At 38.6% G+C, this 11,644-nt stretch overlaps 1 protein-coding gene across 2 annotated transcripts; it reads right to left on the bottom strand.

The window, feature by feature from the left end:
- Positions 1-1,815: 1,815 nt before the first annotated feature.
- Positions 1,816-3,824, bottom strand: LOC133790922 (pentatricopeptide repeat-containing protein At3g05340). Of its 2 annotated transcripts, XM_062228764.1 has the most exons (2): positions 2,671-3,824; positions 1,816-2,502 (listed from the first exon to the last, which is right to left on the bottom strand). In XM_062228764.1, exons 1-2 carry the CDS (start codon positions 3,782-3,784, stop codon positions 1,829-1,831), a joined length of 1,788 nt encoding a protein of 595 aa, XP_062084748.1. In that variant the 5' UTR covers positions 3,785-3,824; the 3' UTR covers positions 1,816-1,828. The 2 variants fall into 2 exon arrangements, with proteins under 2 accessions (XP_062084748.1, XP_062084747.1); XM_062228763.1 differs by having other exon boundaries at positions 1,816-3,824.
- Positions 3,825-11,644: the final 7,820 nt, after the last annotated feature.

The following is an 11,644-nucleotide window of genomic DNA, read 5'->3' on the forward strand; positions in this document are numbered from 1 at the left end:
CAGAACACGCCCCTTATAAACAACACTTATAGATATTCAAAGTCATTATCATATATCTCCAAGCCCTTAATCTCCCAGGTTTCTCATCAGCTTTCGAGCTAATGACATCTCCCGAGGTCACATGGCTTCGAGATCGTACGTACGTCAGGCTCGGACCCCCTGATCTGAGGTCATTCCTGAGGATAGATGCGTCTCGGGAGCTACCTTTCGAGATCGTGAACGTTTTGAGGCCACCACATTCGAGGTCGTCTTGAATCTTGCAGGCTCGATATTTAATCCTAGAGCATACTTCGAACTTTACAGGTTCATTCGCTGCGAACCCAGCTTTCGAGGTCACATTTAACATGGTTCGAAATCTTGGTATAACAATATTATATATATTATCCACTTTAGTTTTAAAATTAAAATTTTCTTTTAGAAAAAATATCTATGATTTTTAATATAATAACATATTAAAAAACTCTAAATTAAAATTATGAATTTAAAATTTTTATTTGATCAAATTTTAATTATTTAATTTTAAAAAAATTAAAGCCAACAAAAAGTTATATATAAATATATATTATTTAATTAATGCCTAGAAAAAATTAAAATAAGTAATTTCTCATTAAAAAAAATATACACAAAATAAAAAAATATATATTTGTCTTTTTTCATTATTACATATATATTTGGATAAACAAAATGACAATATAAATAATTGATAAAAGAACGAAAATAATACATTTAAGTGTATATATATTTGGGATATTGGCAGCGATAATACCTAAATTTTTCAAAAGTTACACTTTAATACCCAATTTTTTTTTTTTTGCGGTAATAATACGTAAATTTACAATTTTTGTGTAACTGTTATTACTCACCGTTAAGTATCCACATGACATATTTTTATACTCGTAAATTTAGGTATTAAATTATAACTTTATAAATGATTTGTGTATTATTGTCGTCAATATCCCTAAATTCTGTAAATATTATAAAAATCATTTAAAAATTTAAAAAATCTAAAAGATTATTAGAAACTAATTAATAAAACTAACATTTGCAAATTCGAAACAACCCAAATTAAAATTGAAACTCAAAATCATCCCAAAATCCATATTATTAATTAGATTTTAATAATCTTTTAGATTTTTAAAATTTTAAAATGATTTTTATAATATTTAAAGAATTCAGACTAAAATCATTTAAAAATTCATGTGTCGCGTGGATATTTAACGGACAGTTAACGGTGAGTAGTAACTGTTGCATCAAAATTGTAGATTTAAATATTACCACAAAAAAATTAGGTATTAAAGTGTAACTTTTGAAAAGAATTGAGTATTATCACCACTAATTAGATTAATAAAAAAAATGTCACATTGATACATAACAGGCAGTTAACGGTGAGTACTAACAGAAGCACAAAAATTAAAGATTTAGATATTATTACCACAAAAAAAGATTTGGGTATTAAAGTATAACTTTTGAAAAAATTTGGCTATTATCGCCGCCAATATCCCTAAATATTTTAGGGTAATAAATTTAAAAATATAATAAATAAAGTAATTTAAATATCTGTATATGAAATGTGATTTTTTTTTATTTACTTGATTTAAATGACTTTATTACTTTTTTTATTTTATGTATAGTTTATTCACTTTATTTAAATGATTTTAAAACTAAAGGTTTTAGAAAATAATAAAAATATTTATTAAATATGACGGAAAACATCAATTTTTGTTAGACACATTTATAATATATGTAAAGATATATATATATATATATATATATATAATTTTCCTGAAACAAAACTGCTGCTACCCTGAACAAATCTACTAAAAATTGTCTATCTATTTTCATCTGGATCCAAACAATAGAGAATAAATCTCTTATTTGGGACATATCCCTCGTCTGTCATGAGTCTAAACAGTTGGGCTAAAACCCCATATATGATCTCAGCTTGTGGATGCAATCTGTCCCAAACAACAAAGCTGTGGACTTTCTTTTCTATCTCAACCCAACTAATACCTGTTTCTTTTACTACCCCCATCTCCTTCATTCTCTTAATTGTCCTTGCTCTCTCTTTCCAATTCCCTTCTGAGGAATATATATTGGCAAGCAAAACATATGGTGCTGGGCTGTCAGGAGCAGCCATAACCAATTGTTCAGCAGCATATTTACCCAATTCAGAATCAGAATGAAAACTACAAGCACCAAGCAGTGCTTGCCAAACTAGAGGACCAGGATTTTCTGGCAAGACTTCGATAAATTTTTTAGCTTCCTTGAGAAGTCCGGCCCGGCCTAACATGTCAACTACACAAGCATAGTGCTCTGTTCTTGGACTCAGCCCATAATCTTTAGCCATGGCATTCAGGAACTCCATACCCTTTTCAACTAATCCTACATGACTGCAAGCATGAAGCAGAGACAAAAATGTAACATCAGTAGGCCGCACCCCTTCAAATTTCATCTTTTCATACAATTGTAGTGCTCCAAAGCCATCCCCGTGACGAGCAAAGGCTGCAATCATGGAATTCCATGAGATTGGGTTCCTCTGAGGCATCTCATTGAAGACTTTGATTGACACATTCAACTCTCCACACTTGGAGTACATATTTATAAGACCATTGTTGACATAAGGATTGAAAGTAAAATTCTTTTTTACCACTAAAGCATGTATTTGCTTACCTAGACCAAGAGAAGTATCAACATTAAAAACTCCAAGGACTGCTGAAACCATATTTGGGTCGACTTTTATCCCTGTCTTCACCATTTTTTTAAAAATTTGTATAGCTTCTTCCTCAAGCCCATTTTGAGCACATCCCACAAGAATAACAGTCATGGAAACCTCATCAAGTTCTTCTGCAGACTCGAAAATCCTCCATGCATCTTCCATACTACCACATTTTGAGTACATGTCCATCAGGGCACTCTCCAGGTGCAAGTCTGATTCAATTCCTAGTTTCCATAAAAGGGCATGAATTTGACGACCTTCATTTAATGCCTGAAGACCGGAACATGCCGTGAGCGAGCTTAAATAAGTTAAAGAATTAGGATCCACAGTTCCATTACGCATTATCACAAACAATTTGAAACCTTCTTCAAATAATTCAGTCTGTGCAAGACCTGAGATCATAGCCGTCCATGTTATAACATTACTCTCAAACATCTCATCGAAAACTCGTCTTGCTGAACTTGAACAACCAGATTTGAAATATGATGTTATTAAAGAATTTCCCACCGTAGTTTCCAGCTCGTATCCACTTCGAATAACCAATCCATGTATCATCCTATTTATATAAAGAAATTCTGGTCCATCTAAAGCTGACAAAATGGTAGTCAAAGTGGCTTTATCGAATTGCCGAAATTCCCATTCATGCATTCGTTTAAAGTACTCAAAACTCATTTGGAACTGTCCATTTCTTAGAAACCCCGACATCACTGTATTCCATGAAACTGTATCCTTCGTAGGCATTTCATCAAACAGTTTAAGAGCATCCAACATGTCACACCGTTTTGAGTAAGCAGAGAGGAGAGAATTCCATACGACCAGAGCATTGCGTAATATATAACCATTCTCCAAACAAAAAAATTCAGATATCTTGATCATAGAAGCATGAATAGAAGAACTCAGATAAAAATCACCTTCTCTCCCACCATGGGAAAGGAGGCGGCTTATATCGACATGATTGAGGACAAATCTTGAAGTTCGTGGAGATGGGTTTTCGTAAATTTTGATGACCGAAGAAGCCCAAGATGGCAAGTGAGAGTTGAAATTGAGGAAGACCCATCTGGAGTTCATCCATGAAATGAAATGGTCTCACCTCAGAACATGAGGCTTTGCTATGGAAATTTTTTCTAAAAATATAAAATTTTTGTTTTTAAATTTTTTAAATACAAAATTATGGAAATATTATTTTATTTTTGTTTTGATATTTTTAAAAAATAAAAAATATGTTTGGTAACTATTTTTGTTTTTTGATTTTAAACACAAAATAATAAATGTGTTTGATAATTTTTATTTTTATTTTGTGTTTAAAAATATAAAATGAGATGTTGATTTGAATAATAGAAAAAAAATAAAAGAAAAGTCGAAAATGGTTTAAAAAAAATTTAAAAGTGAAAAAATTCTATTTTCAAAATTTATTGGATTTTAATTAAATTTTTAAAAAATAATAAATAAAAATAAAATTACAAAATACTATTTTATGTTTAATTATCAAATTTTTAATTAAATAAATAAAAATTTATTTTTTTAATTATTACCAAACAGTACCATAATTAGTGGCAAAATATGTTTCCTTTTTCAATCAATTTTTTTAAAATAATAAAAAAATATAACTTGGTGAAATGAGATTTTTTTGGGATATTTGCGGCGAAAATACCTAAAGTTTTATAGATTGTGATACTTAAATACCCAAGTCTTTTTTTTTTTGCGGCTAAAATATTTTTCATCAATATTTCTTGGCACCCATAGGTACCTTGTCGTTAAGTGCCAGATAAACGTCTATGTGGCAGCTTCTGATTGGTCCAAGTGAATATTTTTATATTTTTTATTTTAAAAAATTCATTTAAATATTTAAAAATTCATCTTTATATAATTAAAATTTTAAAAATCAATTTAATAATTAAATAAAATTTAAATTTAATTTAAAACTCAAACTATATAAAAATTACACTGATTAAAAAAAACTAAACTTAAACAAAAAAACAAAATAAAAAACAAAATCCCTAGAATCTCTCTCTTTCTTATGTTCCTTCTTCCCCATTATTCTTCTTCTTTTTTCTTCTTAGGCAACAGTTGGAACGATGAAGCCGCCGCCGACTTTAATGGCACCCAGCCACCGACGAAGCTTGCGACGAGATCTGAATCGATGCTCAGGATGGGATCTTGGTTCATAGGTCTTGGGACGACAGATCTACAACGAAGCTAGGGACGACGAAATGCATGGTGGGCAACGATGGACAAATCTGGGAGAGGGATGCTTGTCGAGGATGATAGATCTGAGGAGATGGGTGCTTTTACAATGGTGGACAAATATGGGGAGAGCAATGTTTGGTGGTGGATAGAGCTGATCTTGGTATTATTGGTACCATTGAAGCAAAGATTGGTATATATATCTTGGTTTTGTTGTAGTTTTATTTTGATAGGTGGCAGCAAAGATTGATGATGGTGACGGTAGTGTATTTGCAGAAATTCAATTGGTTTCAAATCATCAAATATAATTTTGAGAAAAAACAAAAAAGTAATCATCAATTCTCATATGTTGGTTAACATGATTTTAAAAAATTAGATTTGTTTTTGAAGATTTTATTCATTAATTAGTTAATTAAAAAAAATAAAGTCATTTTTATGTTAATTTTGATAATGTTTTAATTTTTAGATAGTTGTTAATCAGATTTTTGTTTTACTTTTAATTAGATTTTTATTTAATTTTTAAATATTTAAATAACTTTTTTTAAATAAAAAAAAATATCCACTTGGACTAATCAGAAGCCGCCACATAGACGTTTACCTGACACTTAACGGCGAGGTACCTACGGGTGCCAAGAAATGTTGACGGAAGGTATTTTAGCTGCAAAAAAAAGACTTAGGTATTTAAGTATCTCAATCTATAAAACTTAGGTATTTTCGGCGTAAATATCCCATTTTTTTTAAGTAATTTTGCAATTTGGCTACTTTTGATAATTTTTTGCAAAATGATCTTTATCTAAAATTCGACCAGTTGTCTAAATTTTTCGACCAGCTGTCTAAAATTTTTGTCTGCCTGTTGAATTTTTTGAACACTTGTCTAAATTATGAGAATCTATTTTATAAAAAATTATTAAAACTATACTAGAGTGCAAAATGACTTTAAAAAATAAATTATTTAGACAATTGACACTAAAAAAATCAGTTCATACTAATTTTTCTTTTTGTTTTTCAATAAAAAAACATTATCTTCATCTGCAAATAAGATACAACTCAACATATTAATATTTAACTTTATATACTATTAGTCTATTAGATTCCCTGGTAGTGACCATGATGAATATGACAAAATGAAGGTTACACCACCACCACACAGGATAGATTACAACCTCTTACACTGTTGTTACACCCAGATTTCGAGCTATGTTAAATATGACCTCGAAAGTTGGATTCGCAAATAAGTGGACTCATAAGGTTGGAAACATGCTCCAGGATTGAATGTCGAGCCTGCAAGACATAGACGACCTCGAATATGGTGACCTCGAAGTATTCATGATCTCGAAAGATAGCTCCGGGGACGCTTTCATCTCCAGGGATGACCTCGGATCAGGGGTCCCGAGTTCGACGCACATACGACCTCGAAAGCCGTGTGACCTCAGGAGATATCTCTAGCTCGAAAGATGACAGGAAACCTGGGAGGCCAAAAGCCTTAGAGATACGTGATGACTACCTTGAATATCTATAAGTGTTGTAAATATGAGATGTAATCCTCATTTATTATTGTAAATCCCCTAGAATCGTGGGATATTATTTGGTCAGTTATACGTCACCTGATCTTTAGGGGACGTTTTCTTTTAAATCTGATTATAGGCATTTAAAGTCATTATTCTATTTATACAAAAAGAGTAACTACCCAAAATATGTGGGATAGTATTCAGCAGCCTTCTCTATAAATAGAGAGGCCATGCACCATTGTAAGGGACCGAAATTCTGAACCTTGAGAGAAAACTCTGAAGAATTCATGCTTAAGAATTTTCAGAGATAATCTTGAGTTTAATAACAGAAACTCGTGGACTAGGCAGATTTAACTGCTAAACCACGTAAAAATCGTGTGTTTATATTGTTTTATTTAAATTGGCCATTATCAGTTATTGTTTACGTGCTCTTCTTTCACTGTTTGACGAAAAACGGCGTCAACAGTTTGGTGCTTTCATTGAGAGCCTTAAGCATTCATCCCTGAGAAAATCATGGCCACAACACAATCAGAACACACCTGATGAAAGTTGCCCAAGACGTCCTGGAAAACAACCAATGGAGAACCCGGATGTGGAAGAGAGAAGTGGGTCCTCTGATTCCCGGGGACCACCTCCTCCACCAAGAGATGAGGATATGTACTACAATCCTGAGCGGAACGTTCCTATTGTGGAACTTGAAAACCGGCAACTGAAGCAGCTGTTGGCAGAGGCCAACAAACAGAATGAGGAGTTAACAAGGATAGCCGCAGAGGCACAGGTGGCTCAGCCCCCGCCTCCGCGCGAAAACCAAGTCCCTCCTCCAAGGGACGTACATGTTCCACCCCGGAGGCCCCGCGGGCGTCCATGAAAGGATGCTGCCACAAGGAGGCCAACTCAACCTCCGACACCAGCGGAGCCATCCGCTCCACCTAGGCCCTAGAGGAGTACTCGAGCTCAGGCCCCGGCTAACCCGCCTGTAGAAGTGCCTGCAGGAGCAGAGAATAACCGAAACCTTGCAGAGGCTTGGACTCAGGTACCTGGGAGCGCACCGAATGCGACTGACCCATCTCAGGAAAATTCTGGACCCTCTAGGCCGCGACAAGGGTGGCAGCCACCGTCGCCTATACGGTTCCCTCCGTCACCCATAAGATATCCTTTGCCCCCACACAGAAACGCTCAACCTGTTCGAGATCAGGATCAAGGGCGTGCGGGGGAAAGACAAGGAAACAGAGAGACTTTCCAGGAGCGGAGAGGCGCTCCATCTGAGAGAAGTCAGACGTCTCGGTCTCGCACTGCGGAGACGAGGCGACGTGGAAAGAATCCATCACGAAATAACCGCGCAATGAGTTTCACCACTGATGAGTCCGGAGAGACCAAGTCTATCAGTAAACACGACCGAGGTCGTAAGAATACTGGAAGTCGCAAGAATCATCCCGACCTGCGAAATCATCTGAATCAGAGTCGGGGGAATGGAGATCAAACAAATCCGGACCTAAGGGATCGCTTGAATAAGCGTAGAGATCCCTTGCGAAGACGCGAGCCTGGAATCACTATCAATGACAGTCAATTTCAGACAGCACCTCCTACTGACCCAGTTCAAGAAAGAATCGATCAGCTCGAAAGAGCCTTTAGGCTTTTAAAGAACGAACGAGGAAATGGTCGATATGAGGACTCTGATGAGGAGCTCGAGCCGTTTTCTCCCCATATTTCTGACACTCAATTTCCTCAAGGGTTTCAGATTCCTCACGTCCCTATGTTTGAAGGAAAGACCGACCCGTGTAGTCACCTGAGCACGTTCAACACTATCATGAGAGCCAGTAACGTGGGTTACGAGCTCAGGTGCATGTTGTTTCCAACATCATTGGCAAGACCTGCCAAAAGTTGGTTCGAAAAGTATAAGAGACACTCAATAACCTCATGGGAGCAGTTGTCTAAAGACTTTAAGAAGCAGTTCAGAGCAATGGTAGGGGTCAGACCAGAAGCATCCACCTTAACAAACGTCCGGCAACAACCGGGCGAAACATTGAAGAGTTACTTGACAAGATTTAATCTGGAAGTAGCCCGAGCTCGGGATGTGGATGACAGTGGACACCTCATGGCTATCCGAGCTGGCGTATTATCGGGAAGTGCCCTTTGGGAAGACATGCAAGGGAAACTGGTAAGGTCGATAACCGAGTTTAACAGACGAGCGCAGAGGTTTGTCAATGTAGAGGAAGCGAGGTCGACGCTCAAAGCGACCTCCCTGTCCAAAACTACAACGATAAACATCAACTCTGCCTCAACCTCGGCTGACCCAGCAGCACCAAAGCCTACCTCGGAGAACCCCTCCAATAGGAAAAAGAACGAAGGAAGTAACCTCGAAGCTGAGGGAGGAAAGAAAAAGAAAGGGGAGAGGTATTTCTCCGTGTATAAGGTATACACCGAGCTCAATGAGTCTCGGGAGAACATATACTTGGCTAATGGGAACCAGGTCCCCTTTAGGCGCCCTGACCCGATGAGAAATCAAAAATCCAAAAGGGACTCCAGTAAATATTGTCGGTTCCACAGAGACACCGGACATACAACCGATGAATGTCGACAACTGAAGGACGAGATCGAAGGGTTGATCTCGAGAGGTTACTTCCGACATTATGTCAAAAACCAGAGTACTGGTCAGGCAGCCGTGGGCCAGAGAGTAGCCGCGCCTCCGACCACGCAAAACAATAACTCCCGATCTCGGGAAGAGGACAGGCCCCCGCCGATTGATGGAGAGGATGTAATAACCATCTCGGGTGGGCCTCACCTCGCAGGAGGGGGCAGGAATGCCCAAAAGAGGTATGTTAACAAGTTGAAGACAGGGGACGGGTCTCCTTATGAACCCGAACCTAGGGCACCAAAAAGCCAGAGAATTGAAACACAACCTATAACCTTCACCGAGGAAGACGCCTCCCATGTTCAATTCCCTCATCATGATCCGCTGGTTATTACTCTTCATTTGGCCAATAAAAGGGTTCACCGAGTTCTCATAGATAATGGGAGCTCAGTCAACATCCTTTACAAAGCAACCCTAGAGAAGATGGGACTCTCCCTTCGCGACCTGAAAGCATGTGCAACTACTTTGTACGGCTTTTCAGGAGAAGGAACTGCCTGTATGGGATCTATTGAGCTCCCCATAACCTTGGGAGACTATCTAGTCTCGGTGACCAAGATAATGGAGTTCGTAGTAGTAGACTTACCATCTGCCTACAATGTACTGCTCGAGAGACCCACCCTGGTCGGGCTGGGGGCAGTTTCATCAGTACGGCATCTAGCCCTTAAGTTCCCGACCCCCAGCGGAGTCGGGACATTAAAAAGAGACCAGTTGGCAGGGAGAGAATGCTATAGCATCTCCTTGAGGGGAAAGAAGCAAACGAACGCTCAAGCACTCGTTATCATACAAAACAAAGATGGAACAGTTTTAGAAATTGACGAGGAGATTGATCCGAGGATTGAGGAGAAAGCTGACCTCGAACCTTTAGAGGAGCTCGAAGAAATTCAGCTCGAAGAAACTGATACCTCGAAGAAAGTGAAGGTCGGAAAACACCTCCAAGATGAGGCAAAATAGCAATTAATTTTCTTTCTGAAGAAAAACCAGGATGTCTTCGCGTGGTCGCACTCAGACATGGTAGGAATAAGCCCGAATGTGGCAAGCCACGCTCTAAACATAGACAAAAGCTTTCCCCCAAAGCAACAAAAGCAAAGACAGCTGGACGAAAACAGAAAGAAAGCACTGAAGGAGGAGGTGGACAGGTTAAAGGCAAACCATTTCATCAGGGATGCCTTTTACCCTGACTGGGTAGCCAATCCGGTGTTGGTCCCAAAGCCCAATGGGACGTGGAGAACCTGTATTGACTACTCGGATCTCAACAAAGCTTGCCCAAAAGACTGTTTTCCGTTACCAAGGATTGACCAGCTCGTGGATGCCACGGCGGGGCATGGCCTGATGTCGTTCATGGATGCCTATTCTGGATATAACCAGATCCCCATGCATGCCCCCGACCAAGAACACACGAGCTTCATCACTGATAAAGGGCTATATTGTTATAATGTCATGCCATTCGGGCTCAAGAATGCTGGAGCCACATACCAGCGGCTCGTAAACATGATGTTTTCAGAACAAATAGGGAACAACATGGAGGTTTATGTTGATGACATGCTTGTAAAGTCTCAACTCGACAAGAACCATGTTGATGACCTCGAAGAGTGCTTCGGCGTACTCAGGAAGTATAACATGAAGCTAAATCCTCAGAAGTGCACTTTCGGGGTATCTTCAGGAAAATTTATGGGCTTTATTGTGAACTCCCGTGGAATCGAGGCTAACCCCGACAAGATCAAGGCCCTGATTGATATGCCCTCGCCTCGAAAACACAAAGATGTCCAAAGTCTGACTGGCAGGATGGCAGCCCTAAGCAGATTCATCTCGAAATCTACGGATCGTGGTCTTCCATTTTTCAACTTACTGAGAGGAGGTAAGAATTTTGAATGGACAGAGGAATGCGAGCTGGCCTTTCAGGAGCTGAAAAAGCACCTTGCGGAACCACCCATCTTGTCAAAACCTGAAACAGGAGAAATACTGTACCTATACCTTTCAACTACCGAACACGCGATAAGTGCAGTACTCGTCCGAGAAGAAGAGAGGGTGCAAAGACCCGTTTACTACATCAGCAAAAGATTACTGGGGGCAGAGTCAAGATATCCACTGATGGAGAAACTCGCGCTTAGTCTAATTCATTCATCCCGTAAGCTCCGCCCCTACTTTCAGGCACATCCCATCCATGTGCTGACTGATCAGCCACTTAGACAAGTCCTATCTAAACCAGAGGCTTCAGGCCGACTTCTTAAATGGGCTGTTGAGCTCGGACAGTTCGAGATCACCTACCACCCAAGAACGACCATCAAGGCACAGGCATTGGCGGACTTTATAGTGGAATGTACGGGTATAGCCGACGACGAGGTAATAACCACGACCCACGAGCTGTGGAAACTTTACGTCGACGGCTCGTCAAATGATAATGGAGCGGGGGCAGGGGTCATTCTGGTTACCCCCGCAGGGAGTAGATTTCATTCTGCCTTAAAATTTGGCTTTAAAGCATCAAATAATGAGGCCGAATACGAGGCTTTACTCGCGGGACTTTGTATAGCAAAGGAGCTCAAAGCTAGAGCTATACACTGCTACAGTGACTCCCAGCTCATGGTTAATCAAATCTTGGGTGAATAT

This window comes from Humulus lupulus, chromosome 7 (genome assembly GCF_963169125.1).
Source record: "Humulus lupulus chromosome 7, drHumLupu1.1, whole genome shotgun sequence".
Classification (NCBI taxonomy): Eukaryota; Viridiplantae; Streptophyta; class Magnoliopsida; order Rosales; family Cannabaceae; genus Humulus; species Humulus lupulus.

What these genes read in the sequence shown, in the direction of transcription:
- LOC133790922 (XM_062228763.1), bottom strand. Translation starts at nt 3,784, where the DNA reads ATGAACTCCAGATGGGTCTTCCTCAATTTCAACTCTCACTTGCCATCT.